This window comes from Cricetulus griseus, chromosome X (genome assembly GCF_003668045.3).
Source record: "Cricetulus griseus strain 17A/GY chromosome X, alternate assembly CriGri-PICRH-1.0, whole genome shotgun sequence".
Classification (NCBI taxonomy): Eukaryota; Metazoa; Chordata; class Mammalia; order Rodentia; family Cricetidae; genus Cricetulus; species Cricetulus griseus.
The window spans coordinates 7517948-7534604 of NC_048604.1; the positions used below are offsets into that span (position 1 = coordinate 7517948).

Consider the following 16657-nt stretch of genomic DNA (forward strand, 5'->3'; position numbering starts at 1 on the left):
AGATGCAAGTAAAACAGACGCACATAAAAATACAATACAAAACAAAACAATACAATACAATACAAGAAAAGATAATCCAGATTTGTTTATATCAGTATTTCAATTCTGATTTAAAACACTTTTTGGTTACAGTTTAAAATTTTTGTGTGTGTGTACAATTGTGTGTCTATGATCACACGCGTGCTACAGTGTTTTCATAGAGGTCAAAAGAGTACTTACAGGAACTGGTTTGCTCCTTCTACTCTGCCAGCACCAGGAATCAAACTCAAGGAATCAGGCCTGCCGGCAGGGCACTTTACACCGAGTAACCTTTCTGGAACATTACATTATGTTTATTGTAAATTCTTTCCAGTCGAATATATTGTATTTTAAAAGAGTTAAATAAAGGATCTCATCATTGCGCTTCAATCCACTCACGTAAGTCACTACTGTGAAAAGCAGGTTCAGATATAGAAAGTCACCCTGCAACAAACTACTACAGGGGCCTGATCAAAGGGATTGAGGCAGGCTTTCAAAGCAAGTTTTTGTGAGAACATAGAATGTAAATAGAAATGTTCCTTTTTTTTGTTTGTTTTTCATTTGATTTCATGAACTACTTCTTTTTAAAGATTACAGCTGATTTGGGGTGGGGAGGGCCAAGGGGAGAACTGGCCACTCTCAACATTCTTAGAAGAGCAGGAAGGCTCACAGAAAGTTTAAAAGAATCTGTTAGCCAATCAAGAGTCTTCATTTCACAAGAGACATAGGGCATTAATTAAAATAACATTGTATAAAAACAGTGCACACCAAGATCTGTTTGTCTTTAACATTAAAAGGGAACTGAATTGACCTCTTTGGATTTTACAATTGTTCCATATCTAACCGGCTTTATGTCTTTCCTGTTTATTGTCTTGGGGATACAAGGAGGAATCTGGTTTTTTTTACCCAGCATTGTAGTTAGGTAGATTTCAATGACATACAATAATGGCTATGTGTTGTGTACTAATTTTGTTACAAATCCTTCATGGTTTTATTTTTGCAAAAGCATGAATTAGTAGCATCTCTCTACAATAAACAAATTCTATGTTGTTCATAAACTACCGTCTCCCTTTTGGCCCTAAAAAATAATACATTTTGGTATTTTTCTCTACCTCAATTCTTCCCAGATGCTCCCCACACAGCCCATTTTATGTTCCAAAAAATTCGACTCTATCTCTCTCTTTACAAATGACCACACGAAAAAGAACAAAGGAACAAACCCCCTCATAAACCACAACGTCAAAACAAGGAAAACACAAATAAGAAAAAAAGGCCAAAACCGAGCAAATTGAGATGTATTTCTAAGGTTATATTTAAGTGGCATTAAAATAGACTGATACTGTTTCTGTTTTGTATTTTGCACCTACAAATTCTCACTCCCAACCTCAAAACCAACAACATCCCAAATGATATTTGAAAAACATAGGGATGAGGTAGTTCGCTGGTAGTTGTGAGAGATGTGCTACTCGTAAGAGTAGCAACCATAGGACTCCTCCTCCTCCAGATTTTATCCCATTTATCACCATTGCTGATGGCATTTTAGAAGCTACTGTCATAGATCCTGAATATTGGTGGGTTCATGTCATTATAGTACCTTCAGTTTTGTGAACAGCATCTCCCTTGAAGTTTAAAGGCAGTTTGCTGCAATAGGCTAAACTTCAGGGGGCCCGTATGGGTCTGAGCTAGGTCCCCTGCACATATGTTATGGTTGTGTAACTTGGTGTTACTGTGGGACTCCTAAAAGTGGGAGCAGGGATTGTCTCTAACTCTTTTGCCTGCTCTTGGGACCCTTTTCCTCCTGATGGGTTGCCTTGTCCAGCCTTGATAGGAGGGTATGTGTCTGGTCTTAGTTCATCATTTTATGTCATGTTTGATTGCTGTCCCTGGGATGCCTGCTATTTTCTGAAGGGAAACAAAAGAGCAGTTGATCTGAGGGAGAGGGGAGACAGTGGTGAGGCACCTGGAGACATGTGGGGGGGTGGGGATCGGCAGTCAGGGTGTATTACATGAGAGAAGAATAAATGAATAAAATAAAATCCCAATGTTCAAAGTAAAAAAAAAAAGAAGAACAAATAAAAAAGATAATCACACTGCTATTTTCCAAACCTTTTCAAGCATTCTATGTATACACAGACTCATGTTTATCTGTTCCAGTGAGACCAAAGCTAAAGGCTCAGAACGTTTAAATTTATGGTGAAGACAGATGATTTCTATGCCAGACTTCTAATATAAAACTCAATACACACAAACTTTCCATTGGGTGAGATGAGGTCACTGCCTTTTGCACCTATAGCTATAATCCGTGCACTTGGCACAGAGAATCAGCTCAGCCTATCTTGATTGATAGATGCATGCATTCTCTCTAGTAAATCCTAACCTGAAATTTTACTCATTATTATACATTGTGTTTCATTGTTTGATCACACAAATGATAGGCACAGTATACAAATGCTGTTTACCAATTTGCAGATTTAAGGCAGGAAAATATTGAACCCCACACTCAGCTGTTGTTAGTTTCCTTTGATTTCCAGTCAAAATTATTAAAAATATTTACACTGCCTTTGGTCCCAGCACTCAGGACGCAGAGGCAGGCAGATTTCCACAGAGAAACCCTGTCTCAGGGAAAAAGAAACAAAAGGAGGTAAAAGTAAAATAATAGAAAAGCCACCTAAAGATGAAAAATACACAGAGAATCTGGATACTATATGCCATATTGTTGTCTTTAAATTGTTTGATTGCCGAGGAAAGACTTAACTGCTGCTAAAATACATTGGATTATAAATGCTGCTAAATTAATCCAACTTGTACATGTTAAAAATGCTTTGACTTCAAAATTTAAGTCTAAGGACAGGCTACTTGGAAAAAGAATTTCTGTTTGTGTTTCCACAGAAAATCAAAAGCTATGGATTCCTTCCAGACTAATATGGTTTGATCAAGCAAGACCCCCTGAAGCTGAGATGATACAGCCTTACAGACTACAAAAACAAGGACTTGGTCAGGTTTCTGTGTTTTATCATGATCCACATGGCATGAACATCGCCCCCAATCAGCAGGAAGCAGTTTAGAAAGAATGACGCCCAAATCCCCAAATATTGTTTATAAATGCTTGTTTTCATTTAAATGGGGTTAGTTATAAATGATAATGAGCATAGTCAATCTCTTTTTAACGAGAAAAAAAGGGGGAATAGGGTATAGGAATGAATACTTTACATTGGTATAGGTTTTCATTTATTGATACAACTTTAGGGTCAATTTTGTGATATGTATTGTCTCCTCTCATTTAGGTATTATGTTTATACAGATCTTTTAAAATGAAATAGATAATTAAATACTGGTTATATAATCGCCTATGATAGTCAGAACTTACAATTAGGTTAGTTAGGTTTTCTAGAGATGTATTTGAGATGGTTAGGTATTCTTCAAACCTTTCAAAAACCTACAGAAACATGGCATTTAAATGGTTTAGGGTTTTTCTTGACAGTGAGACACAACTGCTCCTGACACACCAATTATGTCAGAGAAGAGGATGGGCTTTGAAGAAACTCGTTATGGAGTTTACTTTCCACATGGCAAGATTAGCCATTTGGGCAAGATACTGCTCTTGCCTGGACTGTTTGTTGCTGTATAAACTAGACAAACAGGACCCACAAGAAAGTGACTGCTGAACTTACAAAACAAGACAATACTAAAGGGTTCCTGTTAGAATGGAAAAGTGTGCCAGACACACTGTGGCCTATGGGCTGAAGATGGATGCCCCAACGTTACAGAGGAACTTTGGGTGACTGTCCAGGTAGCGAGATGTCCTGTCAATTCTAGAGTTTACATATTATCCCTCTGTGGTCTTTGATAGAGTTGAAGACAGATAGTTATGGTTATAGTTTTCTACAGTTATTATAAAAGATAAGTAATCCTTTTAATTTAGACAGAAAAGAGGAGATGATGGGGAATGTACTGTGTATGTTCACCTTACTGATTATTGAATAAAGTACTTGTTTGGCCAATGAGACAGCAAGTTAGACGGGACTAGGAGTCAAAGAGTATTCTGGGAAATGTAGTAGAGAAGTGGTGATCCAGACAGGAAGTGACATAGCAAGGAGACTCAGATTTAAACAAGGAGAAACAGGAAGTGTCCCTTTTCCCCTCCACTCTTCCTCCAGAGGCGTAATGTGATCAAACGGCAAGGAGGGAGGCCAATAAGGCGTGCGGTAAGATAAGTCTTATAAAATATATAGATTTATGATAACTAAGACTGAACTAACAGATGAGAATCCTAGTCATTGGCCAAGCAGCATTTAAACCGAATACAAGTCTGTCTGTGTATTAATTTGGGCCCTAACTCGGGTGGGCGGCTGGCGTAAAGCGCACATGTGGCGGTGGGGCTCAGTGGCTTTTGGCGGAAAGATTTATCATAACAGTGACCCAAATGCAAGCCAAACACACCATAAGTGTTGGGCTTTGCCCAAACCACACACTAAGCTTGTGCTTTTGAAAGGCACCCAAACAATTCTAAGTGTTATATAACTAACAGCCTTCGATCTTTGCCGTTTTAGATTTCTACAGAATTAGAGTAAGCTTGGAAAACTTAGGAATGTCTAGTTCTTATTGTTGCTATATTTTCCTGTTTCTCTTTATTCTCTTGGTATGTCTGTTTTCATCAAAGACCTTTGCAGGCTTCTCCCTCCTCATCATCTTTGTATATTGACGATTTTGTTACAGAATCATTTCTTCTTATATATAGCCTCATACTGTAGGTGCATACTAATGTGTATTTGACAATTATCAAAACTCCTATGAAGTTCTCTCTTCTGTGCTTTAGATCAAAATGTTACTAATGAATATTACTATACAACACATTTCTCAGAGTTGCCCAGATAAGCAGTGTTGTCTCTTTTCCTATTTACACATGCTGCTTAAAATACCCTACTCTGAAACATTTCCATTTCTTCCTCTCTGGTTTTCTACCTAATAATGTGCCAGCACTTAAATTTAATGATAATACCCCTCCCTGGATCTGAATCAGTCTGAGTCTCAACATACACCCAGACTGTTCCTGCACTTTAGTAGTAGATATGATGTATATAGTACATATCATATAAATTATACCACTGTTTTAAAGGAAATGTAAGTTGTGTTTTATTTCTTCAATTAAATAAATTGTTTTATAAAACTTTGTTTGCCTGTGAGAAGAATAAACAGGGCCTGTCATTATGTGAGCCTAGTTCTACTGATATGTGGGCATATATTATGTTCAATATGTTTATAGATATATCTGTGTTATATATACACATATGCACATATATATGATAATACATACATACATACATACATACATACATACATGTGTGTGTGTGGGCGTGCACAACACCAAACACACACACACACACACACACACACACACACACACACACACACACACACACGATGTTGTTAGATAACCAGAACCTACTCTGTGGAAGGAAAGAACCAAATCTTACAAGTTTTCCTCTGACCTCCAGAGACACACCCCTTCCCCTAAAAATACTATGAATACTATGGAAATATTAACATTATTTTTAAAAAGAAAAGCAGAAGAATGATGTATCCCCATCCCATCTCTGGAAATCTGGAGTTTTCTGTGGCAATATTTGTGTGTGTGTGTGTGTGTGTGTGTGTGTGTGTGTGTGTGTGTGTGTGTACTGAAAAATCTAATGTCTATCAGCAATGGCCACAGCAATAGTTGCACTAGCCCAGGAAGAATGAAGTTTGTGTGCACTAGTTTTCTTTCTCTTTTTACTTTTTATTTCCATGTAGGCCCCCAGCCTATTATATAATTTTAGCCACACCCATGGCAAGACTGTTTCTCTCTCGCAACCTTCTCTGTAAATATCTTAACATATTTGTCACACACGTGCTTTACTGATCCCTTAACAAATCCTCTTCTCAATCCAGTCATGTGGGCAATCATAATTTGCTATTATGGTATGGGGCCATTCAATTACAGGAGGCATTTAAAGCACAAATAGACAGCTTAGTTGTCCATCAACATAGGAAGCTATAAAGAAAGTATGAGGCATATATATTCATGAAATCTTCTTTTATCAAAAAGGAATGAAATGCTGTCATTTCAAAAATAACATATAGAATCTCAGGGATTTACATTAAGGGAAATAAGGCAGAAACTCATGTCACATGTTCTTTCACATATATGGAACACAATTTAGAGGGATCTGAATGAAGAACATGTATGGAGGGAGCTACAGTTATGAGGACAGAATGGAAGGAGAAAATGGGGAGATGAATGGGATAGAGGGTGGTTCTCACCATTGCAGATATGTGCGTGCATGTTTGGATATGGCAGAGTAAATCTCATTCATGTGAATACTTAATGCATACATGCTTAGTTTAAAAAAAAGAGACAGGAAACATGCTTCATGGGTTCAAGTCAAAATGGAAAGCACACGGAAAAATGAGTCAGCCTTCTCATTCCTGTGGGACTAATATGCTTTTTCAAATGGTTTGGTAATTTCTTTAATTAGTAAAGGAACATATTTAATTGACATACTCGAGTAGATTGTAAAACAGTTTCAAATTTATTAAACACAGTGCTTCCAAGGAAAGGTATTATGTTATGTTAAGGTACAACATAAGAAAAAAAAAAAACAAGAGACTAATTCATGAGTTAAAAGTATACATAGGTAAATTTATGCACACTCACAGACAATTTAAGTTGAAAGCCATAGTACTCGAGATATCATAACACCAAACAGCGGAGGTGAAATATTGAGATAAAAAATGTAAGTATATCTGTACATAGACAAAATGCTGTCAATCAGCACTAATGATGAGCATCGTTTACCAGCTAAATAAACCAATTAAATGAAACTTAGTTTCCTGGAAACACCTCTAACATCCTCTCCCCAGATAAGTCTGGGAGCTTTTGTTGTTGTTATTGTTACTGTTTTTCTGTTAGTGCTAATTTATTTAGCAGTTTGGTTTCTTTTCTACATGACAAAGATAAGTTGCAGTCAGTAATTTTTATAAGGCCATTGAGTTAATTCTAACATTTACTGCCAAAATCATCTAACTACTGGTATTAGAGAGAACACATCCATATTTCTGCCAAGGGAGCTGATAATTCAATATTTGTACAAATTTGCAGTGGTTGCTGCTCACCAAACTGCTCAGTGCTCACTTGAAGGTTGAGAGACATGGAATCTGGTGTGCAGCTAACAAAATAATGACAATTTCTGGTAGTGTGGGGACTGTCTTGTGTGTGTGTCGCATGACGTAGGATCACAGCTTTTCTTCATAGTCCTCAGAGAGCAGAGAAAAAAGACACGTTTCCATAGCCATTACATTCTGATGTTGCTGTTTCAAAACAGAGATATCAGTAATTACTATAAGCATCCCTTCAAAGAAGATATCCAAAGCATTGCACAGATACTTGTTATTCTATATTAAATATACACTACTTACGTTTTCTGTCGTAAGTTTCATCTTCAAGTTTTCCATTTCTTCTTCCATTGTGCATTGCTCAACAGCATCTAGACGTAGGTGATTATCCTCAAGGTCTTTGACACTCTGAAACAAAACAAGACAAAGCAAAACAAGAGTCTAGCCCATTTGTAAATTCCCACTTTCCATGTCACATTGAAAACATTCAAAGTCCAAAATTTTCAAATTTTTGCTGTCAGAGGATGCTTGTTATGAATGCAAAACATGGTGACATTTAAGCAGATTTTAGTGTTCATTAAAAGATTTCAGTGGTAGAGTTGTGTGAAATATAATCACAAGAATAAAAAGAGGTGTAGAATTAGTTCCAGAAAAAAAAATAGGCTGGTGAATGAGCAGTAGAAATCCAAAGGAAATAGACAGAGAAAAGACATGCAGGCCCATAGCATGAAATACCATATACTTCTCCCATCCCCCGGGGATCCAGGTAATGGCTTAATATCAACTTAATGATAGAACATGTAAAATGATTTCCGTTTACATTCCATAGAAACGATAAGACACATAACCTTATGACCGTTCAAGTTACACAGAACATCATTTAGATTTTAAACGTTTTCCTGTTCAGCCAAAGAACAGTGACTTGGTATGTGCTATGGGGAAAGAACTGTGGCATATGTGGAAGAGTGGGAATGTGACTGTCCAGTTTCTACAATTGCTATCATATTACTATGGCATGGCTAAGCATACAAACAGGAATAATATTTAAAAAGTTAAAATGTGTTTGGAAGAAGCTGATGGGGTATTTGGCCCAAAGGGGGAGATTAATGGGTTCTCTAGATAAAGACAGGAATGAGGGGGAAAGATAAGCAAACCAGGGAAACAGAGTGGTGAGTTACTTCAGAGGAAGCTACTATGCTGGACATATGGAAGCAAAGGCAGGATGCAGCCAAAGAAGCTTTTCCTTGGAGGAGACCAATGCTTTTGAGGAGGGAATTGGAAAATCCGAGAATTAAGAAAGGGAGACTACTGACAGACTTGGAAGGGGGAAGAACTCTGTTTTAGGATGACACTTTATGTGTACATTTTGAATGCAATATGAGAGGTGGGTTACTTCCACCTAAACGAGGGATCAAAAGACAGAACTCAGAACAGACCACTGTGGTTTGACATCAGAACCTCTAAGGATAGTCAGACCAAATGTGTAATTCTCTTTTTACTAAAAGTTTATTTCAGACACTCTTTTTTTCCCATTCTGTTAGATATTTCAGCCATCTCTAACAGCTACAAAATGGAATGTAAAGCTGCCATTGGTCAAGAATAATTCTAATATAAAAGGTATCATAATAACCTCACATATTTCACTACACAACAAAAAAGAGTTACTAATAAGCCTTTAATCCTGGTACTGAGAAGGCAGAGGCAGACATATCTCCGTACAGTCAATGCAAGCCAGGTCTACATAGCGTGGCCTCATCCCAAACAAACAAGAAAGCAAACAAAAAAACAGAGACTAATGTATAGTTTACCCTTGCCTGTATCCCACTTAAGAAAACTGTCCATACTAAACAAGAAAAAGAAAACCACAAATTATTTATAAATTTACTAATCTCCACCCTGCATGTATCAACTAGAACATAAAGTAAAATAAACATCAATGTTCTCCACAGAGTGTTTAGTTCTAGGTGAAGTCCAAATTTTTACATTTCCTGATTTAAATGACTCATAAAACTTGATATGGTTTTAAATTAAATTCGCCCTTTGCAACCATGGTTAATCTTGGAAAGCGCCCAGACTAGAAAAGTGGTCAATACTTTAAAAGAATAATCTAATAATTTTCCCCCTGGATTCAGAAGGAACCACTCTGTCTCCTACTTTAATGTATACACTGCATCATAAGGATGTGATTTCTTAACAACTGCAATAAACAGACCTGTAGAAATTGATCAGAGATCTTTTTCGCTTCATCAATGGTTGCTTTCTGTGCCATTGCACTCTTTTTTAAACTCTCCACATGCTGTTCATACGCATTCTAAAATGTAAAAGACACAGGTGACAAAATGCAAGAAAACTAAATATTCACAATCCCAATTACATTGGGCTTAAAGGAAAACACTTTAAATTAATCACTGTTGGCATTTGCTATTTTAAATATTATGTTCAATTTTAAATGATTTTTAATTATTTAAAATGAATATTTCCATCAGTCTTGGACTAAGATAGTCTTTGTGTCACCAACATTTGAATGCAAGTATTCTTGAGGCTGAAGTCAACAGAGGCTCCTTCCAATCCGTGAATTCCTATCTCACAGAAATTAATTTTATGGATTTTATTCCTTATGGTCTATTAATCAACGAGTATTAGTTTTTGCACACTTGTAATATGGACACAGATGAAATTTCCAAATGCAGCCCTTTCTGTGCTTAACCTTGTCTACAACTATAATCTTGGCCTAACCCCTGCTGGACCTCAAAGTAAAGTCATCCCCTAGATTTCTTCATCCACATGTACTAGGCATGAAACAGATGAAAGGCACACGACAACCATTTGTCGGGTACTGCTCGAAAGTATCTCTGTAAACACAGGAAGGCAGAACTTGGTTAACAGCCAACCAACTCTGTGAGGTAGAGACTTGGCTGTCCCCCTTTCAGTCAGAAAGAGAATGAAACACAGGGGTAACTGGTCAAAACTACAGGTGGATTCCAAGCAGAGTTCCAGAGCCCAGGCTCCTGTCCACAAACATGGATGGTTTCCCCATTTTCCCAGCACCTAGGCTCTTTCCTAGCTTTTAGAATCATTCTCTTTAGTACTACAGCTCAGTACTCTGTCAAGATATGTGAAGCCCCCAAAAGAACATTTTCTCTTGTCCAACACCCAATTTCCCTGTCCTCGTGGTCTCAGTTTCACAGTAAATATCATTATCAGTTACCAAACCTTCTCTTGCATGTAAGACCCATTCCCTTCCCGTCCTGGCCTGGGACTTCCAGAACACCAACTACTCAAAGCCAACACCTCACCCTGCTCTGCCAGAGCAGCCACATGGTCTATTCTCACTTATAATTGTGTAGCACTGTGTCACAAAGTTATTCTGGGCACTCCTACTGCTTGTCATGTGTATCTCATTAGGCTCCTATATGGTGTCCTTTCAGTGGAGAGAGGGAGGAAAATGAGGAGAGAGAGAGAGAGACAGAGACAGAGACAGAGGCAGAGAGACAGATTGAGAGAGAGGGAGAGAGAGAGAGAGAGAGAGAGAGAGAGAGAGAGAGAGAGAGAGAGAGAGAGAGAGAGAGAGAGAGATGAATATGTGCCTTTTCTGGAAAATCTCCAATGAGGATATGCTCTGTTTGTTAGCTAGCCTGACACCTAATCAATGATATTGACGTGTAACCAGAAACAAAAGAAGCAAGCCAGAAAGGATGGCCATCCTCCCAACATCCCATACTTCACCCATCTTGTTCATCCAAGATCTGAACAGCTGTGTGAATTCCTACTACTTTAGACTTTATTACAACAGATTAATTACAAAGTTAAGCCCGACACCTACAACAAAACTCTCTTCTTCTTGCTCAACCTTCATCACATCTTTTTCCCATTGTTGAAACAAAGGCACAAACATCTGAGAATATTTGGAATGAAGCATCCGTCTGTAAAACATAGAAATAAGCATGGTTTTATAACCATGAAGTTAAGGCAAATTACACATTCTCAGAAAAAAAATTGACTTACTTCCTACTGCTTAAAGAGAAGAGAAAAATAACTGAAATAATCAGATGTTGGAGAGAAAAGTGAGGTTAGGTAGCTTCGTTAGTAAAGTATGTAGTCCTAAGTTACTAGTAGAGAGGCTATGCCACATGCCTTCCCTCTTGAGCAAGGGGGATTCATTGCTATATAAATTTTTCCATCATTACTTATTTTTCTTGCAAACAGACTACATTTCTCTCTTACTAAATAACAGATTCTGATATAGTGAGTTGATGTATTGTGAATGACATAAGCTTTCACCCTCAGGTACTCACATAAGGGAATAGTTAAGTGAACAGTCTTTTCCCATTGTCACAGTGGTTTTCACAGAAAATGGTGATTGCAATTTGAGAATTATTCAAATTACTTATAATATTATCACTATAATGCAGGCTCATATTTACAATATGTTTGACTGTCTACATAGTCAAACATCATTTACATAGTTAATGCTCTGGTACTGACCATTCATCTAGCCAACAAATTATAAAACGTAAGTGTCAGTGAATTTTACAGTCATACAGTTATGTTGTTGTCTAAAAGGCAAGAAACTGGCTATATTCACTGTCTTCTAACTTATAGATCTCAATTCTGTAAAACTGAGGTCCTAAAACTAATGAAAATTTCTGTTGGGTGGAAAATCAAGGTGACTGCATTTTTCAGTGGAGATTCAAATCAGTGCAAAATGATAAAATGGAGTCTGATTTTATTTGCACTAATGAAGAGTAAGAAACTGCAAAAATTTTGTAGTTTAAAGAAGCTAAAAACTTTACCTTTCTTTTTGTTGTGTTTTATAAATATACAGAAGCTTTCTATTCAGGACGTTCATAGAAGTTTTTACACCTTTGCGAAACTGCTTTCTCTTTGCAAGGTAGGACTTTGTAAGTTCACCTATATATGAAATAAAATTTTATTAGAAGGTAAAATTGGAAGTTAATTTGTTCCCACTCATATTGATATGGGATACGTAGATTGATGAATATTGCAAAGATATTTAAAATTGATACATGTGGCATCATTTCAAAACATAAGGTTTGCTGACTTTTTATAAACACTTCCACTTTATAAGAACAGAATTCTTGTTTACCTGTGTGTGTGTGTGTGTGTGTGTGTGTGTGTGTGTGTGTGTGTGTGTATTTTACATACATATATGTAAAACCATTTATTCTAGAGATTAGAAAGGTACAAGTCAAAAATGGTCTCTATTTTTTAACGTGTATATAAAGATGGGCAAAGACAGCGTTTAATTTCCTCCTTAGAACCAGTTAATATAAAAACTTTAAACACTTAGTACATAGTCTTCCTTTCAAATGATTCTCTTAGTATAGAATCTTGTTAGAAAACATTTGACAAAGCACGAACATACTTTATTTTTAAAACTGCTAAAACATATGGATAAATATACAATGTGAAAGCTAGTTTTAATCACTGTGCTATATGATACCTAGGCACCATATTTTACTATAAAAGACAACATCTGGGGGGATTCAGAGTAAATACAAATTTAAATTATTTTTCTTAGACTGCATAACACATGCTCAACTGTAAGTACTGGAACTCTATAATATTTCACTAATAGCAATGCTGTATTCATTGTATGACTTTATATCAAGGTCCTATGGACAACAGCTATTTTTAGGACTTATAAATCATCCCTGCCATGATAGGAATACATGAAATTATGTATCTAGTAAAAATATCGGGGACTCTTCGTAATCCAAGTTCTTGTCAGCACCAAACAGATAAAAGTTTTCCGACATGTTTGTTTGTTTGAATTGTCTTTAGAGATGGGTTAAAAAAAATCAGAGAGAACTGGTAATACTCTTATCTCTAGAGACGTATCCAAAAGTTAGTCACTTTGTAAAGATGTTTGCCCATTCATGTGTGGCTAATAATAGTTTGCATAAGGTTAAGGATCCAACCTCACATTTCTCAGTGGTGTGGGGGTGGAAGGTGGGGAGGGAGCAAACTACTTTCTTTGGTTTTTCCACATAAGTAGCTCATTCATATAAATGGTTGTATGAAAGGGCTCCCATCAGCACTGTTATCCTAAGAAAACAACTTCAAAAATCCAGAAAAACTAAATTAATTCACAACACAAAAAGGACATGCTGAAACTAATGAATACAATAGCCAGGACTTTAAAAATGAAGATTATCTCATCCACTCCAACAAGTAACACGCACCCCACTCAATTTCTACTGCCCCAAACACCCATACCTCTTCAGGTTGTTAAAAAATATTTCCATTTTCTCTTTAATCCCTGCACTCGGGATGCAGAGGCAGGCAGAACTGTGACTTTGAGGCCAGCCTGGTCTACAGTGCCAGTGCCAGGATAGGTTCCAAATCTACACAGAGAAACCCTGTCTTGAAGAAAAAAATATCCATTTTCCCAGTTTAAAAAGTGAAAAAATGTGCCAGGTGTTGGTGGCACACGCCTTTAATCCCAGCACTTCGGAGTCAGAGGCAGATGGATCGATGTGAGTTTGAGGCCAGCCTGGTCTCCAGAGCGAGTGGCAGGACAACCTCCAAAGCTACACAGAGAAACCCTGTCTTGAAAAACCAAAAAAAAAAAAAAAAAAAAAAGTGAAGAAATGTATAAAAACCAAATGACAACCCATACATAAAGCAATCCTATATATGTGAAGAAGACATTAAATGGGGTCTTGTAGGTCAGTGGCTGTCTTGTGACATGAAAGGTATATGACTGAAAAACAGAACTTGTGAAAGTCGAGCATCTCCTAAAACATACCTTGAAGTTCCTGTAACATCTTCTGAACAGACTCCCTATGAAAAACCAAACAAAATTCTTAAATGAGTGTATGAATATTCAGTTCATTTGGAAATAAATATTATTTGGTGCTCAAGAGACAATGGCTTAATTTTATGAAACTATCTTCCAGTGACAGGCAAACAGTACTTGACATATATCACCTTGCTTGCTGTTCGTCTTGATCTGATGAAGCACTGTCCTCCTCACTGATTTCCAACCCAGGGGTTTCTACCACATTGAAGAAATAGAAAATACAAAAATAAGTTGACTGTGAAATTCCTAGGCATCCTAGACAAGTAAAGTACTTTTAAATCCCACGTGTGTGCACAGGTCAGGTGAAAACTGGCACGTGCCTGGGGATATTTTATTTAGGCATTTATACAAGACATCCAGAGTTAAAGTAATTTTAAATCATGTCCTTGCCAGGAGACAACTTTGAAGTGAGGATGGCTTAGGCTAGGAGTCCTGGGGTAAGAACATCAAGGGGGAACCTAAAGTCAATAAACAAGCTTGAGATACATAGAAAAACAAGTTTTAAGCACTTGAAATGTCCTGCAATCTGAAGCAAGGATCCTGGGCTTGAGCTAACCTTATGTCCCACCTGCCAAGAGATAGGCCAGACTGTCCTCTGGGGTAGGCACAGCCTTGCACAAAACCCTCTGATTTTACCTGGCTTTTTGGGAACACTGCGCTTCAACTCATCATCAGAATCCGGGGAATCCTGTGGGCGCTTCGAAGTTTTGCTTGTAGCCTTCTTCCCCTTCGGTGGCATGTCTGCTGTGCCCTGGTGTTAGTCCTAAGTCTTAAACCTTGTGATTGCAATGACGTACAAAAGCCCCAGGAATTAAAAGAGAGTCATAGAAAAAGGTACGGGGGTCCATGGGTAGGGGAGACAGGGTAACTTGTCTCTGTACTGGAGCAGGGGGGTTCATGGAGGATTACAATGCCGCGGTGGCCTGTCCTATCTGGTCTCCACCGATGAGGATAAGTGAGGAGCTGGCTTTGTCCTGCACACCTCCACCTATATACCTTCTGCTGGGTTCCTGCCTTTGGCGGGGCTGGGGGGGTGTTTCCGGGTAGCTGCGGGGATTCCGGGGGCGCCGCGGGTGGGGGGGGGACAAAACTGTGGCCTCTCTTCCATATCCTTGTAGTGGTATATGGACTGGGGGGAACTACGCAATGTAGTAGTGACTCAGTCACCATGGTTATGTTACCGGAAATGAACCTGTGCCACACGCTTCAGAGACGCCTCTGCCGGCTTCTCATTTTGAGGAGACAGGAGGCGCTCAGGGGCCCTGGTGCTAATAAGGAACCGTAGCAGACAGAGATGTATAGATGTGAAACTTGTACACTCTTCCCTACTTCATACGCGGGTTCCCTGAGCCTCTCTTGGGACCTAAGGGGGGTCAAGCCGATTCCCTTGCCCTCAGGAGCCTCCTCCTCTCATCTAAGGCGTACGCGAGTCACCCGGATATCTCCTCACAAGCCGGCCCAGGCCTTGTCTCAGGAACCCACACCCTCCTCTGCCAGTGGTCGCGGAGCTCCTCAGAGCCAGGGTCCTCACCACTGGAGCTGACAGAGTCACAGGTTCCCAAGGTCACCCACCTAGAGACGACGTCCTACCACACTCCCTTTGGGGCTGCTTTCTCTTCAGGCTACCTGCCGCGCCTCGCCTTGCCTCGCCTCGCCGCCGGGATTCTGTTTCTTGAGCAGAGACTCACAGCTTGGCTGGCCTAATGCGCATGCGCGAGCTGAAGAGCACAGGCCACGCCCCCACCACCCATGCTTTCAGCCAGAGGCATGGCTGAGACTGACTGCGGACTCGGCATCTGCATTTCACTGCCACTTTCTCTGTCATAAACCTTTCACAGCTCCTTAGCTTGGCAGGGGTTCGAAGGACAGGAACACTGGGTGTCCCTCAAGGCCCATTGGAGGATCTCCTTCAGGACTGGGCAGTGAATAACAGCCCCTCTTTTCCCATGTCCATACCAGCATAACTCATAAACTCAGGAAATCCATAACTGAACTTTCTTTCTCATACATGGGTCATGGCTTGTAATGTTTGTTTTTGTACATGTGCACAAGTAACATTATACATACTGAGCATACTGTATTTGTATACTTAGGAATATATATATATATATATATATATATATATATATGCATGCATTACCATATATCACATATCATATATCATGCATCAATAATTAATGGGGAAAAATGAGGCCAAGTAAGTGCTCAGTATGTATTGTTCACTGCTGGTGAGATTCTTATGAAAGACCCTCGGATCGAGGAGTCTCTACAAATCGGACGGTCCCCCCAAAAGCACTCAGTGTCCAGCCCAGCTGATGCAAAAACAAGAGGTAAGTTTATTGCGGGACGTTTGCGCAAACGGGCCTCCCAGTCCGACAGACAAAGGAAGCCCTGTTCCTCAAAAGCAGGCTTCTTTTATAGGAGAAAACCATAGGCTTTTAGGGGTTAGGGTGGTGAGCAGAGTCACAGGTTCTTTGCAGGTCTCTTATCTTTGGGGCCCGATGGTCTCCTGACTCAGTGGGATAGTCTGTTCTTATCTTCATGACCCCAGGGCAGGGTGGCCCTCTGGGAATTCTTGGTATTTAGTAACATTGTCTTGTGGCCTTGTAAGGGAGTTATTGCTGCCAGCTAGGAAATTCCAGGGACTCGGGTCATTGTGAC

At 38.9% G+C, this 16657-nt stretch overlaps 1 protein-coding gene across 1 annotated transcript; it reads right to left on the reverse strand.

The window, feature by feature from the left end:
* Window positions 1-7290: 7290 nt before the first annotated feature.
* LOC113837790 (synaptonemal complex protein 3-like) lies at window positions 7291-14735 on the reverse strand. Its single transcript, XM_027433437.1, has 8 exons — window positions 14633-14735; window positions 14125-14191; window positions 13943-13977; window positions 11964-12081; window positions 10994-11093; window positions 9383-9481; window positions 7474-7578; window positions 7291-7365 (listed from the first exon to the last, which is right to left on the reverse strand). Exons 1-8 carry the CDS (start codon window positions 14733-14735, stop codon window positions 7291-7293), a joined length of 702 nt encoding a protein of 233 aa, XP_027289238.1.
* Window positions 14736-16657: the final 1922 nt, after the last annotated feature.